The 17,743-nt window shown below is 38.5% G+C and overlaps 1 protein-coding gene across 1 annotated transcript in view; it reads right to left on the bottom strand.

Moving 5' to 3' along the window:
- SV2C (synaptic vesicle glycoprotein 2C) overlaps nt 1–17,743 on the bottom strand; it is a 272,446-nt gene that overhangs the window by 44,158 nt on the left and 210,545 nt on the right. Inside the window, exons 5-10 of the mRNA XM_020998499.2 lie at nt 16,588–16,721; nt 13,668–13,757; nt 8,631–8,741; nt 7,795–7,883; nt 4,541–4,705; nt 1,079–1,212 (exon numbers count right to left, since the gene is read on the bottom strand). Coding sequence (XP_020854158.1) covers nt 1,079–1,212; nt 4,541–4,705; nt 7,795–7,883; nt 8,631–8,741; nt 13,668–13,757; nt 16,588–16,721 — 723 coding nt within the window. The remainder of the gene's footprint in view (nt 1–1,078; nt 1,213–4,540; nt 4,706–7,794; nt 7,884–8,630; nt 8,742–13,667; nt 13,758–16,587; nt 16,722–17,743) is intronic.

Below are 17,743 nucleotides of genomic sequence, written 5' to 3'. Positions count from 1 at the left end.
GAGGATACTAAACAGTCCCACAAATACAAACAAAGAAACAACTCTTCCTGTCAAGCAGCTTATACATGTCAAGCACTTAACAACTGTCAAGTACCCCCAGTCCCTAGTCCGGTTACTGTGATCTTGGACACCTCCCATTAGTTGCTCAGATTTGGCCTATATCCTGCTAAGAGGGTCAGGCTCATTCCCACTGGTAGCAATGAACAGCCACAAATTTGGACTCCTCCTCCTGTGGTGTTAACCCACAATGGGCTCTTCCCTCTCTCTTCCTGGGAGTAGGAACAACAAGCCTGCTGTGTAGAAGAGTCTGCTCCAGATTTCCCTCTAGGTTGGGGCTGTCACATAAGACTCATTCCTGCTAGGTCCCATCCCAGGTGTTCTTGCAGGCTCCCCAGAGGCTTTGGTTAAAAACAAACAAACAGAAAAGGCAGGTAACACCCACACTTCCATAGAAGCATGGATGTAGGGCTAGAAGGGACTTTAAAAGCCACTTAGTAAAACCCCCTTATTTTGTAGATGAGGAAATTGAGGACAAGAAATAAAATGACTCATCCATAGTCACATATATAGTAATTATGAGCTGGCATTTGAACTGGTTTTCTGATTTCCAAGTTTTTTTCCCTAAATTATGCTGTCTACTTTTGCTACAGAGGAAGAAAAATGTATTTTACTTTAAACAAACCCAGGCTAAGAAAACCTGGATTTACAAAAGCAAATAAATTACAGACAAATTATCTGTCTTACAAAAGGATTCAAAGAATGACTTTTAAGTATTGAGCTCTCCAACACTATGTAGAATCGTTTATGAAAAGTTAATTCACGTTCAACTTTTCAGGAGCACAGCCATTACGTAAAGTGAGATACAACTGTAAGACAAATATACTTGTACCAACTTTGGCAGTAAGATTGGAACCTTACTCCAATCTGCTTTTTAAGAATCAGCCAATAAATTTGTTTTAGGTGTTACCACCTTACACCGATCCCTTATCCCCACACTGGTTATATGCATAAAGTTTATAATAATTATTGTAGACCTGCCCAAATGACCTGCCTTTAATGGCAGTGGTCAGTGACATACCTGTGTTGTCAAAAACTGTGTCAATAAATGTACAATTCCTGAAGTAGGTGTTCAGGGAGGTCACATCCTCAAAGGTGCAGCTCTTAAAAATGGAGTTTTTAAAACTCACAGATTTGAACTTCATCCCCATAAACCTGTCAAGACACAAAAGAGATTGCATCACTGACCTTGGCCCATGGGGGATAAAGGCAGGTCAAAGAGATTCAGGTGGAGCAGAAGCTTAATGCCTGATTATTATCAGTTCCTGATTATTCAGGGTCCAAGATATTCAATTGGAAGATTTCCTCGGCCCCTTTCCTTCCTCCCTTGCCTGATTTAATGACCTTGTCACTATTCAACAGTATCTTCTTTCATCAGAAGAAGAAGAGATAAAACATAGACACCAACATTTCATTTCTCACCAGCAGCTCTGGTGAATGAGTTTGTTGGAAAGAAGACTGGGACTTGATTAAAATCCATATTTGGGTTTTACCTTTGGATTTCAGTCATTAAGGCTAAGCTTTTACCATGGACACTCAAGCACTGGCTGAGTATATATTTGGTTGAGTGTTCACCACTCCATTCTCTGTCCTTTTTGGCTTTAATGAGAAGTTCTTTGACCATTGAATGGAATTATTGAAAAGGTCTACATAAAACAGAGATTTTAATCTGGGATCTGTGAACTGGTTTCAAAAAACATTTTGATAACTGCATTTCAATATAACTGTTGTCCTTTGAAATTTTATACTTTTAAAAGTATAGGTATCACCAGATTACTAAAGGGTTCCATGACACACAAAAAGTTAAGAATCCCTGGTCTATTGTCTATAAAAGAACACTGTTTCATGTTTGTGACTTCAGGCTTCCATGGAGAAAGGAAATATGGATTCTGGCCCATCTATATCAGGTACCACTGACTCAGGGTTTGAGAAGTGTGTCAGGTACAAAAACTTTCAGCCACATTTTCTTTTTCACTATGAATGATTCCGTTCTGTGTATCAAAGAAGAAGGTGATAACCCAGCACATTTTGCAAAGTAAGTAGAATGATGACACCAACTGAAAACATGCTTGGATGGCACTGATGGGAATGCTGGGCAGATGGTGGTAATAATGTTATCATAATATTCTGGATGAATCTTTCATTTGCACCAAGGTAATAGAGACTTAGGTGCCCCATGGGATCACCATTGCTTCTTGTTAATTTTCGGAATGGATACAAAAGCACAAGGGTTTACTGAGAGGGGGATGTCTTTCCCCACCTCTTTACAAATGCAGAAACTGGGGTACAAGTAGTTAAGGTCTTGCCAACACCAAAGAGGCTACATTGCCCCTATCAATAGCAGAAAAGGTAAAGAATTCAGTTGACTTAAAAGTACATCATTTACCACCCTGCATTTCCTTTTAAAGACAATTCCTTTTTCACCTATCATCTGGCTTCATTTTCTTCTTAAAATTTATTTAAGCCTAGTAAATGAACCACAAAAATGAAGCTGGAGCCTTGTTACTTCTCCAAGGTACTTTTAGTTGGAGATGATTGTTTCAAAAGTAGAGGGCATAGTGATGGAAACTACTGAATGTCAGTAAATGGCCCTGCATTTTTAGGAGAGCATCAATCTTTTGAATTGGAATTGGATTTGGAATGGGGAAGCTGTTTTTAAAAATGAGATGGGCTGGTCATATTTTAAATTTCTCTGCATTGTACAAAATCCTGTAATCACATCTACCTTTGGATGTATATATTTTAAAGAAAGCATTCCAACACTATTCAGGTGAATAGGGGATTACTGATGAAAAATCTTAACCTTTTAGTTCTTCTTAGGATCTTCATGGACATTACTGAATATGAGATTCCATGGAAACATTGACTGGATACTTTATACAGGTTACAGTTTTAAAAATTCTTTAAAAGAAAACTACACTTCTCATGTAAGGAGTATAAAGTGTATAGGGTTATAAGGTTTAGAAATATCATTTATTAACTCATACTGGTTAAGTAAGATGGTTTTTAGGGTACTCAAGGATTGCCAGTCCAGGTGGTGGTCAGTAATATCCCATAGGACAGGAGTTCTTCACCTTTTCTGCATGTCATGGACTCACCCCTTTGGAACTTAAAGGAAGCCCATAGAATCATACCCAGAGTGGTGTTTTAAAATTAGAAAAGAATTGATTGATTACAAAGGAAAACAAAATTTAGTGAAAATACATTTTTGGTTAGCTAAAATAATTTAGTAAAAATAATTTTTTTCCCATTCAAATTCACACATAGGACACAGAGTCCTATCAAGGATTCCTTAGGGGTCTGTGGACCACAATGTTAAGAACTCCAGATGTAGGACAACAAAGTGGACCCTGCATTAACCAGATAATGGTTAGGTTTCCTTGCCTCACATAGCTAGCTCAGACCCATTGTACCGCATTCTTAATCTTTCTTTTCATCTAGAACTTAAGACAAGAGATAGTGAAACAATTCAAGAGAAGAGAATGCTTAGAATCCCTTCTTACCCTTTCAATCTTGTTTAGTCCTGAAATATAGAATAGGAACTCTGTCTAGCTATTCCAGATCTACAGCTTTTCCATTTGCTAAAATGAGAAGATTTAAATTGTCCCCTGCCTTTGCTGATTGAATGCAAATATAAGTTATTATGGTGGTTATATAGATAGCATATATTTGGAACCAGGACACCATCCAAACCAGGATGAAGTTGTACTCTCTTAAAAAGATAGTTCTCAACCTTTGTCTTAAAAATATCCAGAGGACAGTTATAGTACTTTATGCAATCTAGACCAGGGTGATTAGTGTTGCATTTACAACCCTTGCTATTAACTGAGAAATTCTCCCAACTGTCTACTTTAACCTAAACTTTTATTCACTTTAGTACAAAATGAAAAACACCAGCTGAATATATATGTATATATGTATGTATGTATGTAGATATGTGTGTATATATGTATACATGTATGTATATATACACACATATATGTGTGTATATATATATATGTATGTGTGTATTATATACACACACACACACACACACACACACACACACACACACACACACATATATGGCTGGTATTGTGACCTTCTAGTTTTTTTATTTCTTCATACAAAATTATACCAGTACCTGCAGTGTCACTTCATATGGCCTGTTTTCTCTCCCTATTTGTGCCCTTTTAGATTTTGTCCAAATTTTTCTTACCTGTCTTATGGCTGGTCTACTCCTTATTTCTAGACACACACACACACACACACACACACACACGTGCACAAGCATGCTTCATAAATTAAATGGAAAAACAATTGATACCTCACATAACTTCACCTGTTTTATTGAGACCATCTAAAACCTCTAACACTGAACACAAGGGCTAATGTTTACAAACTGAAAAGGAATATTCAGCATTCACTGTCACATTGCCTTAGCAACCTTAGAATTCTCTTTCCTAGATTAGTAGTAAATGATTGTACTTAAATGTTTCTCGACCTGCCATTGTCGTATTCTATACTGGTGTGGATCTGATTTTCCAAGGTGAAGTTGAGAGTAAAATTGGCCACTTTTTCTCTGTCAATATTTCTCACTTGGGCTGCATATTCATCAGACTGCAGATGTTTAATGACATCGGGGAACCAGACAGACAATCCATAGTACCTGTGGAGACAAAGAAAGCCTTGCATGTTAAGGACTCCAGTGCATGAGAGCAAGCCCTCCAACATGCAAAGTCAATGACATCATTGATTGCCTAAGGAAGGGTCCTGCTTGTTCATTTTATTTTATTATGTTTTTATTTTTATTTTTTTATATTAATTAATTTATTTTTAGTTTTCAACATTCATTTCTACAAGATTTTGAGTTTTAAATTTTCTCCCCCTCCCTTTCCTTCACTCTCCCCAAGATGGCGTGCAATCTAATGTAACTCTACTTATACATTTATTAAGCATATTTTCATATTAGTCATGATGTAAAGGACAATCAGAACAAATGGGAGGAACCACAAGAAAGAAGAAACAAAACAAAACAATAAAAGAAAAGGAGAGCCAACAGCATTCTTCCATCTTCATTCAGACTCTTAAGTTCTTTCCCTACATGTGGGTAGCATTTTCCATTGTGAGTCTTTTGGAGTTGTCTTAGATCCTTGCACTGCTGAGAAGACCTAGGTCTATCAAAGTCAGTCATCGCACAATGTAGATGTTATTGTGTACAATGTTCTCCTGGTTCTTCTCACTTCACTCAGCATCAATTCACTTAAATCTTTCCAGGTTTTTCTGAAGTCTGCCTGCTCATCATTTCTTATAGCACAATAGTATTCTATTACATTCATATACTACAACTTGCTCAGCCATTCCCCAATTGATGAGCATCCTTTCAATTTCCAATTCTTGGCCACCACAAAAAGAGCTGCTGTAAATATTTTTGTACATGTGGGTCCTTTTCCCATTTTTATGATCTCTTTGGGATACAGACCTAGAAGTGGTATTGCTGGGTCAACGAGTATGCACAGGTTGATTGCCCTTTGGGTATATTTCCAAATTGCTCTCCAGAATGGTTGGATGAGTTCACAACTCCACCAGCAATGCATTAGTGTTTCAATTTTCCCACATCTCCAACATTTATCATTTTTCTGTTTTATCATGTTAGCCAATCTAATAAGTGTGATGTGGTACCTCAGAATTATTTTGATTTGCATTTTTCTAATCAATAGTGATTTAGAGCATTTTTTCATAAGACTGTAGATAGCTTTAATTTCTTCCTCTGAAAATTGCTTGTTCATATCGTTTGACCATTTATCAATTGGGGAATGACTAGTCTTCTTATAAATTCTACTCAGTTCTCTATATATTTTAGAAATAAGGCCTTTATCAGAGACACTGGCTGTAAAAATTGTTTCCTGGCTTTCTGCCTCCCTCCTAATCTTGGTTACATTGGCTTTGTTTGTGCAAAAACTTTTCAGTTTAATGTAATTAAAATCATCCATTTTGTATTTCATAATGTTCTCTATTTCTTGTTTGGTCATAAATTCTTCCCTTCTCCATGGATCACACAGGCAAATTATTCCTTGCTCTCCTAGTTTGCTTATAGTATCAGCCTTCATATCTAAATCATGTACCCATTTTGACTTTATCTTGGTATAGTGTGTAAGATGTTGGTCTATGCCTAGTTTCTGCCATACTATTTTCTAGTTTTCCCACCAGTTTTTGTTTAATAAATAATTACAAAAAAATTTCAGAGTTAAAAGATATTTCAAGGAGTCAGAAGAAGGAGATATAGCTTATATCCATCTAAGACTAATCATAATAACTGACATTTACACGGTCTTTAAAGATTTGCAAAGTGCTTCTGTTTGATTCTCACAGCAGCCCTGTGAGATCGGCACTACAGGTGCTATTGTCTCCATTTTACAGTTTGGGAAAGTGAGGCTCAGGTTGGTGAATCGACTTGCCCATGGTCATAAGGGTAGTGGTGAAGGTGGGATTTGAACTCAGGTCTCTCCTGACTTCAAGTGTAACATTCTTTCTACTCTGTTGCTCTGCCTCTCTACTCTGTACTCAGTTGCTTGCTACCCCCTTGCCTTTAAAAGTACAAAGAATACAGATTATTCTGATGGGTAAAAGCCATTTTGAAGCCCCCTAGAATATTTTCACACTGGTCAGAGGTACTCTGCCAGACACAAAGATTCTCATGAAACCCTGTGTCTCAGGATGTCATGTAAGCCCATAGAATTATATAGTTAGATGATATTTGTAACATACTGTGTAAATCTTAAAGTGCTAAATTGTTGTTTAGTTGTTTCAGTAGTATTTGACTCTTGTGACCCCAAATTAGGGGCAAAGATACCAGAGTAGCTTGCCATTTCCCCTCAGCTCATTTTACAGATGAGGAAATGGAGGCAACCAAGGTTAAATGACTTGTTCAAGGTCACACAGCTAGTAAGTATCTGAGGCCAGATTTGAACTCATGAAAGTGAGTCTTCCTGACTGCTGTCCCAGCTCTCCATCTAGTGAACCACCTACCCAACTACAAAGCACTAAATAAATGCTAGCTATTAAAATGTTATCTAGCTGAGACAGAGAAGGGAGAAAGGTGGGAGACTCATGAACTACTGTTGTGTAAATCTTATTGGGTAGAATACTGGTTAGGCCCCAGGGAAACAGGGTTCCCTTGCCACTTCTCTAGCTTGGGACAGTAGGATGCTGAGTAAACTTTGGCCAAGTATAAGTGACATGCTTAGGTGTATTAACTTGGGGCGCAGTGGTTGGCTGTTACAATTCTCTACCACACAGCCTCAAATGCAGGATATTATCTGTTTCGCAGTTATTAGAGAAGATGATAGAGAACATATAGGGAAGATGATAACTTAAAATTTTCTAACAACAAATGGGATTCAGTCAAAAGCAGATGAAATTCCTCCCCCTGTCCCTTGATTCCCCTTTCTTCAGCATTCTAATTTAGCAGATAGTAAGCTTGGTGGCAAAAAAAGAGATCATTTTCCAAATGTTACTGGGTTTTGCCCTTTCAGTTGTCATAACTATGATACATGAAATACGTGAAATTATCATACAGTTGCTTTTGTTGAAACTAGAACTATTCATAGATTAAAATAAAAAGAAAAATAAAATGTTCACAGCTACAGAGTGTGTCTGTGCCACCAAGTGATATGAATGTTACCATCAGAAAGGAAAAGCCCTAAGGAAGGAAGAATCCTTATTATTTTTTTCTCTAAGAATCCAGATGACTCTTACCCAAAAGACAAGGTGAACCAAACTACTGTCAGCTTCAGTGTATTCTCCTTAACTGGATAGTTAAAACATCTCATAAAAGTCAACCAGATCTGTGAAATAATTAGAGAGTTAGTGTCTCTAACATGATAGTTTAGCAAAAACTAAGATGAATAAAACTTAAAGTGATGCATTTAGACAATGGGAAGACTGTAGATCTGGGAAGCCTGGGCTCTCCTTGATCCTGTTTGGTTAAAATTAAAAGGGAAAAGGGTCCCATGTCAGGAAACTGAATCATAATGAGTTTTCATGCTGTCAATATTTGAGACTGCAGTTTCTTCCTTAGATATCCAAGGATTACAGTCTATCCCAAATCATGGCTGAAAGATTTGCCTTTTCAAAGGTAGGAACCAATCTTCATTCTTCTCTGGTCTCTGCTGGTCCCCAGGGTATCCCAACATTTTAGGAACATAGGAAATGGAATGTACTTTATCCATGCCAAATCCTTTAAATTATATATGAAGTGACTGAGGCGAAAAGAGGGGTAATGCCTCACTCCAGGTCAAACAGGTAATACCTAGCAGAGTGGGACTTTGAATCAAGGTCCTCCAATTACCTGAAACTATTTCTGGAATCAGGTGTAATGCATCAGCAGCATGCCACTGAGAGTCACTGCTACATCTATCTATTACTATTCACTTTTCTTTTGGGGTTGGGACCTATTGTTTTATTGGTGTGGGAAACTTCTCTTATGGAAATTCTCTCTACAGATACAGATTGATAACTCATCTATAACACATGACCTTAGAGAATTGTTAACCTTATAATGCCAAGAAAGACAGATGAGGTTCATTACTTACTCCATACAATTCTGTGCGGATTCGAACAAAACACCTCTTGTACCAGGTCCCTGTGTCACTCTCAATTTCAATCAATTCATCAATCTGCTTCGGAGTTTTGATTCTGTTCACCTGTAAGGAGCAGTAGAGCAGAAAGTGCTTATATTTTTTTCTTTTCTGGTTAAATATATCTGAATTTTATAATCTGTGGGCATTTAGGAACACCTAGAAATAAGTGTGCAAATCAAACCTGCTCTGAGAAGTAGGAAATAGAACAGAGATTATGTTTGCTGGCATGGAGGGGAGAGGAGCCCAAGTTCATCAGTTGTATAGCATTGATGGTTCCATTTTGTGGTAAGTGTGATGAAGGGAAGGGGCAACTGCCAATGCCAGTGGACTGGAGAATGATTGGGACATGTTGGATTGGGTAAGATATGCAGGATAAATCTTGTTTAACAAAAAATTGAAGTGGCTAATGTTCATGAAGCACTTTAAGATTTGCAAAATGCTTTGCATGTTATCTAATGATAAAGTTCTTAGGAGTTACATGTATCATCTTCTCATATAAGAATGCAAACAATTTAACTTTATATCATCCAATAATTCTTAAATTGTCTCTCCTTGATCTATTTTCCAGGTAGTTATTTTTCCAGTGAGATAGTTCACATTTTCTTCTATTTCTTTGACTTTGTTTTATTGTTTCTTGATGTCTCATGGAATCATTAGCGTCCACATGCCCAGTTCTAATTTTTAAAGAATTTTCAGTGAGATTTTTACTTCCATTTCCATTTGGCCAATTCTGCTTTTTAAGGAGTTCTTCTCTTCAGTGGATTTTTGTGCCTCTTTTACCATTTGACCAATTTTGTTTTTTAAGGTGTCACTTTCTTCTGTATTTTTCGGTGCCTCTTTTTTCTATTATTTTCTTTTCATAATTTTCTTGTATCACTCTCATTTCTTTTCCCGTTTTTCCGTCTATCACTCTTATCTGTTTAACTCTTCCAGGAACTGTTGTTGGACTTGGGTCCAATTTGCATTTTCCTTTGAGGCTTTTTTTGGGTAGCTGTTTTCACATTATTGTCTTCTTCTGAGTTCACGTCTTGGTCTTCCCTGCCACTGCAGTAGCTTTTTATGGTCAAATTCTCTTTTGTTGTTCTTTGCTTATTTTTTTCCAGCTTATTTCTTGAGTTTGAACTACTTGTTAAAGTTTGGCTCTGCTCATCTAGGGGTGGGGAGGCACTGTGCCAAGTTTCAGGCTTTTTTCGTGCTGCTATTTTCAGAGCTTGTTGTGGGGTTCTATAAGTTTTTGTTGCTTTCAAGGTGTTTCAATCTTTGGAGAGGTGTGGTCACTGCTCTCCTGACCTGCACTCTGGTCTTTACCTAGGAAGGGCCCATGGGCCCCTGCAGCTTCCAGCCATAGCACTCCTTTTTGCTCCGGTATTGTGACAGAGCCCCTGCTCCCTTGTGACCTTCCACCAGCAGTCTTCTCTGCCCTGGAACTGTGACCCAGAATTGCATATGGGCAATAGAGTTACCAATCATCACCAGCTGTACCTAGTACCAGCAATGGGTCCCCTGTAATCTCTAGCTGACCAATTGTCCAACCTCCTTACCATCTCTAGGCTGAGAGTTGCTGGGGCTGTTTTTGATGCTGTGGTTGCTGTTGCCACTGTCACGTGCTTGGGCTCTGGACAGGCCTTTATCTGGTGCCACAGACTTCTTCTGCACATCTCTTAAGTTTTCTTAGGCTGGGAAAACATCTTACCCCGACCTTTAGTCGGTCCTGTCTCTCCAAAATTTGATTTGAGGCATTATTTTAAAGTGATTTGGAGGGGCATGTTGGGAGAGTTAAGCTGAGCAGCTGCCTCTAATCTGCCATCTTGGCCCTGCCCTGATTCCCATTGTAAAGATAAAGAAGCTGATGCCAAATCACCATTAGGTGATTGGCCCAATGTCACACAGCCAGTAAATGTCTGAGGCAGGATTCAAAACTAGATCTTCCTGACTCCAAGTCACTGTACTACTTAACTTCCAAACACATCCAAATTGCCCTTTCGCAAATATCCCCTCAAATTACACATTATCAAACAAATAGCCAGAGCTGCTGGATCTAGGTTTATAATGTGTTAAGTAATATCCAAGATGTCTTTTCCTCCCTGGGTCTAATTTAGTTGCTGGACTAAAGCATTAAAATGGTTTTTGGTGCTTTCCTCACTGATCTTCTGTTATTGGAATGGTTCCCCTGAAAGGCAAGCACTATGAGTGTCTACCAAATAGTGAAGCTGCTCAAGTGAATTCATTTCACCAGCAAACAGCAACTCTGATCCGCTTAAATGATTTTTCAAACCAAGCTGAGATTATTTTGGGAAGGAGCAACAGTGGCCTAATCATTTTATTTAGTTGGTAGGGAAAGGAATGAGGACATAGGTAAAACCTTATTTTCAATTTGGAGACTGAAGTATGGAGAGGTTTTCTCTAGATGCTGTATCACAGCATCTAGGCTTTGCTGATGACAGATTTGCACAAATAAGACATGAATTCAGGTTAGGTGGGTAGAAAACACTGAATTTGTCCCTTAGATTACATTTCATTCTGATTCCAATTAATTTTCAGCCAAATCATAGAGGATCTTGGGAAGGTATAAACTTGTGAGAACTGTGAGTCTGAGAATCATTTCTAACAGAAGGCTTTGGTCTCTGTTCCAGATGAAGGGTTCAGAAATGGAAAGCTCTACTCTTAGGTTTAACCTTAGTGCCCAGATGGGGGGCAACCTGCCTAGCTTTTCTTAGATGAGTGTGGCAGCTATGACTAAAGAATTATCCTGCCTTTATCAGGGAGAGGTTCTAGTCACCGTACCCTAGCTGACTGAGGAAAAGATGGCTTGACCAGCCCTAAAAAGAAGAGTCAAGAAGATACTGGCAGGGAGCAATGATGACATTCTGAAAGAAGCCAAATAGTATGCCAATGGAAACCAGGAAAGCCCAGTGGAGCACAGGGTCCTTTCCTTGGAAGGAGTAAGCTTGGCAAGGAACAGACCCAGCAAGTCCAGCAGAGCAACATATCCATGGAGGATTAGGTCCGGGGAGGCTGGAGTAGGAATAAGCTTGATGTGTACTATTCTCGTAGTGCAATGGCATCACCCAAAGACATTGGGACTCTCGAACCATCAAAGGTATAAGTTGCCCCTTTACATGTATTCTGTATGTGGTCCCTATTTGTGCTCATTCTCCTTGTTGCTGATATAGATGTATATATGTACATGTATATATGTGTATATATACATACACATATGTATGTGTGTATACATGTACATGTGTATGTTTATTTATTCTTGTGGAAGAATGTCCCCTCCATTTTCAGAAAGGTTATTACATTGCAAATCTTATGGTACAACTTCATTAAATGTCTTTGCTTTCAACTAATTGTATCCTCTGGCTTACTAGAGAAAAACTTAACACACTATGGGGGCTCATGAACTACTGTTTTGAGTGGTACCCAAAGTATCCCACAGAGTATCTTGAGCCTAGGATAGCTATTTTGCAGATTCCACATTTGAAAGGAGGATGCCACAACTGCTATACACAAAATAAAACTGTCCTATCTTTCATTGCCAATCAGAATTAACCTGTTCTAAATTCCATTGCAATCTAACATGATAAATCAAGAAAGGATATTTGCATTTTAACAGGCTTCTCAAGATAATATTTTTAACCTAAGTCAGTTAGTGACTAATTCTGAGAATTAAAGGGACTATGGTAGGCTTGTAGACAAGATATTTTGAGACAGGTAGGCCTTTTAGCATCTATCAAACACAGGCAGTTACCTCCTCTGACACTACGTGGGTTTAGCTCTATTCTTAGGCATACTATTTCTAACTAAAATACAGAACTTGCATTTGCAAGCATAGTCAAATCTCAATACTCATATATGACTTATTCATTAAGATCCAAGCTTTTATGCAGTAAAATTCAATTTGTAGATCCATGTATAGTTCCATAAATTTTATAGCTGAATTATTAGAGATTATCTAGTAGAATCCCTTTATTTTACAGATGAGGAAACTGAGGCCCAGTGACTTGACTAAGGTTACATAGGGGATAAGTGGCAGAACCAGGATTCAAACCCATGTCCTCTGACTCCAAATCTAGTGCCATTGATCTTTGTGGTTTTCCTATCCTACCTGTTCTGATAAGTTCTTCCAAGTCAAAAAGATTCAATGTGTGGTCCACGTGAAAGATTGTGTCTGTATTTCAAGGACCAACCTAACTATGTATGGTAGATATCATCAACAGTGAGTTGGCCTGGATGAATTTTTGGCTATGACATACCCATGAAAGACATACAATTACAGAATGGCATTGGGTACTGTTTCCACAGGGACAGGGGGGAAAATGGCAGAAAACAGGGAGGAGATGCTAATCACCACAGTTATAAGACCATCTACAAATGTTAATTTTTTTGTTGGTACACTAAAAATGAGATCTCTGTCCAGTGACCAATAAATTGGTGCACTGTGAAATCAATTCAACCATACCTACATTGATATTTTCACTATAAAGAAAACCAGAAGAAAGGGAGGTATAATAGGTGCACTGTCCAAATACTGTCCTAATATTCAAACTGTTAACTTATGGAAGGATGTGGACAAGGATTTTGTAGGATAAGAAGGCATGGGATAGTTGGTCACTTGATGGAGTTTCAGTTCCATCTCAATAAGCTTTGCAATTTGTTCCCTGGTTCAGCTCCAGCTTTTTAGTAATGCTCCTCATATATCTTGGGCTTACATGGTTGTAGACCAAGAGCTAGAATAAATATTAGAGGTCACCTCATCTATTTCCCTTATTTTACAGATGATGAGCTGTGTCCCAGAGGAAGTTAGGGGCAGAGCTAGGTTTCAAACTCAGATCCTTTGATTCCAAGCTTAGCACCCTTTCCACTGTACCACACTATAGGCTACTCTGAACTAGCAAGGAAATAGATCAGGCCTTTTCAGGAAGTAGGACTGCAAAGGACCTGGGGCCTGGGGTGGGGAAGGAGGAATAACTGAGGAGCCATACTTACAGTGAAGACTTTCTCAGGCTGGCCACGTGCTCTCATGTTAGTGTCATGGATTTGCTTCAAAATCATCCAAGCTTCATCATGTTTCCCAACCTAGGAAGTTTGAGCACATGTGTGAAGTACAAGACCAAATCTTGCCTTCCCTGACCTCCAGATCAATCAGTCAACATTTATTAACCCTGAAGACAATCTTCTTGAGCCAGGGCATCTAAGAGCTTGATTCCTCAAAGGGTATTGGGATGACGACTCTATAGGAATCCTTCTAAGTCACCTGGGCATCATTGAGTAAATTCCCATCGTAGGGCTCTGAAGAGCACCCTGAAAATTTCCTATATTACTTTGAGGGAGTATATTTATGTTTTTGGAAGCTCCGTATGATAGAAAACCTTGCCTCCAACTTTACTAAGAAGATTAAATCCATTTATGTTTGAAAGTTTAAAAGAATGTACTTTTAGAACATTGTGAATCAGTCTCTTAAGTAGTGAATTGAATGGCAAGTTAGGTGTTTAAGGAGGTATGGAAGATCTTTTTGGTCATGAGGCAAACACTGAATGAACTGCTTCTGCAAGGCAACTGGCTCTGTGGTAAATGACTCCTTAGTGGAGAATACAAATGTTCTCCATTCTCCCCATTAGCTTCTCCAAAGTGCCTAATTTACTATTCTGGAGTATCCTGGGCACTAAGGAAAGCAGAATCTAACTTCGGTGGGTTACAAGGAGTCTCTGGCTTATGAGTGACTGATTTATAAAAGTCTCTTACAAACAGGTTGATCCTGTCTCATCATGTACTATCTCACTGGTGTCTTCCAAGTCACCAGGATGTACTGTTTGGTATTGTCCTTTCCTCCATCCCTTTCCCCTTTCACTACTTCAATTATGTAACCATGGCCCACCTTCCAAGACCACTACTATAGCACTCTAGTTTTTTAAAATAATCATACTCCCCCACCCTAAAAAACCCCCATAAATGGTTTTGATATAAAGGACAGTTGACATGAAGCTAAAAGAAGTATTAAGTATGTTCGATGATGGAATAAGGATTCAAAAAGATTTTGGCAGATTAGAATAATGGGCCAAATCCAGTAAGATGAAATTGCATAATTAATAATAATAATAGCCAGCATTTATATAGAGGTTTAAAATTTATGAGGCACTTTACGAATATCTCATTTGATCCTTGCAACAACCCTGAAGGATAGATGCCGTTATTATCCCCATTTTACAGTTGAAGAAACTAATGCAAGCAGAGGTTAAGTGACTTGCCCAGAGTAACATAGTTCATAGAGTATCTGAGATCATAGATGAACTCAGGTCTTCCCAAATCCATCTTCAGCATCCTGCCTACTGTCCTACCCAGCTGGGAAAATACTTTCTGATGAGTGGAATCCAAGGTGATGACATGGAGATAGTGGTATCAGATTTAGGCCTTGAAGGATAAGAAGGATTTCAAAAGAGAAGAGGGGGGAGTACTCAAGGAATTGGACATAGTATGAACAAAGTCATAGGGGCAAGAAAGTGCCTGATGTGTGTCAGGGAGGAAAAATAGTACAGTTTGGTCAGAGCATGAAGCACGTGGGAGAGAACAATGGTAAGACAAGTTGGAAAATTGGAGTGGTCTAAGGCTGTAGAAAGCCTTGAACATGAGGTTAAGAAATTTAGACTTTATTTGGTAGGCAATATAAAATTAATGAAGTATTTTAAGTCCATAAGTGACATGATCAGAGCAGCACCTAAGGGATATTACTTTGATGGTGAATGAAAGGTGAATTGGATGGTGGGGAGACTGGAGGGCATACCAGTTAGGAGGCTGTTAACAGTTGTTGAGGAGGATTGTAATGAGTGGTACCAATGAGAGTGGAAGAGAGGGGATGTATTGGAGAGATGTTTAAGAGACAGACTTGCCAGGACTTAATAACTAGACATGGGAGATGAAGGGGAGGGGAGCGTCATAACAGGCTTTGAATATGGGTGATAGGATAAAGGTGGTGCCATTGACAAATAGAGAAGTCAAAAGGAGTTATTGGTTTGGAGTAAAAGCTGATGTGTTTCTGTGTGGGACATATTGAGTGTTAGGTGCTACAAGAACATCTAGGTGGAAATGTCTCTAGTAATCAGCTAGAAACGCAGCTTGGACAAGAGATAATAATAGGTAGCTCATCAAGGTTTGTGAATGAGACGTGTGTTTCCGGACATAGCCAATGTGGAAATTTGTTTTCCTCGACTGTGTATATTTGTTTTAAAAGTGAGGAATTGGGAGTATAGTGACTATTCCTCTTGGTCATGAAATTCAGGGTAAGTGGGAAGAAGAGTAGTCTTCTTTGGAGAGGGTGGAAAAGGAAATGTGGTACCAAAAGCAGAGTTTGATAGCATGTAAGCTCCTAGAGGGCATTTGTCCCTTTTATTTCCATTGTCTAGCATAGTACCTAGCATATAATAGGTGTTTAAAAATGCTTGTTGATTGAATAGTTTAGAGTAGAGCCTGAGTTCCAAAGGACATAGCAGAAGGGAAATAGAGGAATGGCACACAGGGCCCAGGAAAGAGTAGGGTGAGAGATGGGGAGGAGGTAGGAGCACGGAGCAGCATTTAGACTGGTAAAACTTTATAATGGACTTAACACGGTCCTGTGGTTTGGGAGGAATACACAGAAGGGACATGTTAGCCTCATCAAAGTGGGAAAGAGCAGAGAAATCAAACATAAGTAGGCTTTCTCTGATGGGCCTGGGAACCTAAGCATCATTGTTTCTATGGATAAACACGTTCCCCCTTTTTAACAAACCAACATAAGAATGACTTTTGGGTCATGTGTTAGCTGGAGACTGAATCTATTTTTGCATATTGACTACTTTTGAATTCAGGAACAATAACATCAGTTTGATATGTTTAGCAGCAACAACAGCAACAAGAAACAACAATAATGTTTTACCTCCAATAAGAACCTGGGGCTTTCCGGCATGAAAGTGAGGGCCACCACAGACGAGACACAGGGGAGGGCACAGACGATCACGAAGACGCGCCAGCTGTGAAACTGATAGGCAGAACCCATGCTAAAGCTCCATCCTGCAAAGGGAGAAAGGCAAAGGTGAGGAGTTACACTGTTTTCCCTTGGCTTGCTGGAAACCATTTGCACAGGGAAAGAAGGGATGTGTAGCCAAAGTTCCACCAGGTGATGAAGTTTTTCTAGGAGCAGAGTCAAGTACATCCCTGAGTATGCCATGTGCTCATCCAAGACTCAGATCTGATGATAGTGGCCCACCTCCATCAAGTTCACCCATGTAGATTGGTCAGAGGCAGGTACAGCACAAGTGAGGGAGGGTCTGAGTATGTGTCTCCAGTGAATGGGAATCAATGACCATACCTCAAGGCCAACTTTGAATTAATTTGGAGATTTTCCTTGGTTATGTATAATTTGCATTTATTTTTCTACAAAGCAAATATATACACATATAAATTAGGTAGGTAGGATCTGTTACCTACAATTAATTTGTTTATTTTATATATATATAGACATATATATGCATATATATCTATATATCTATAGACATATATATATGTGTATATATATATCTATAGACATATATATGTGTATATATATCTATAGACATAGATATATATATATGTGTATATATGTATCTATAGACATAGATATATATATATATGTATATATATATCTATAGACATATATATATGTGTATATATACATATATATATATATATATATATGTATGTATGTATGTATGTATGTATAAAATGGGATTCACAAAGAGAAATTCCTTCAGGACCTAAAGTAAAATCATTGTTGAGTTGTGTCTAACTCTCTATGAACCAATTTAGGGTTTTCTCAGCAAAGATAATGTAATGGTTTGCCATTTCCTTCTCCAGCTCATTTTACAGATGAGGAAACTGAGGCAAACAGGGTTAAGTGACTTGCCCACAATGATATAGCTAGTAAGTATCTGAGACCAGATTTGAACTCAGGTCCTCATGACTCCAGTACCCAGTGCTCTATTCACCTAGCTGTCCACTGAGTCAAGTAAACTATCCCAGAAACTGGTAAAAGCAACATTAAGACAAGGCTCTGG

Source organism: Phascolarctos cinereus, unplaced genomic scaffold, assembly GCF_003287225.1.
Source record: "Phascolarctos cinereus isolate Bilbo 61053 unplaced genomic scaffold, phaCin_HiC Scaffold_4;HRSCAF=312, whole genome shotgun sequence".
Taxonomy (NCBI): domain Eukaryota; kingdom Metazoa; phylum Chordata; class Mammalia; order Diprotodontia; family Phascolarctidae; genus Phascolarctos; species Phascolarctos cinereus.
The sequence above is the reverse complement of the archived record's forward strand: the minus strand, read 5'-3'. Positions and strand labels throughout refer to the sequence as shown.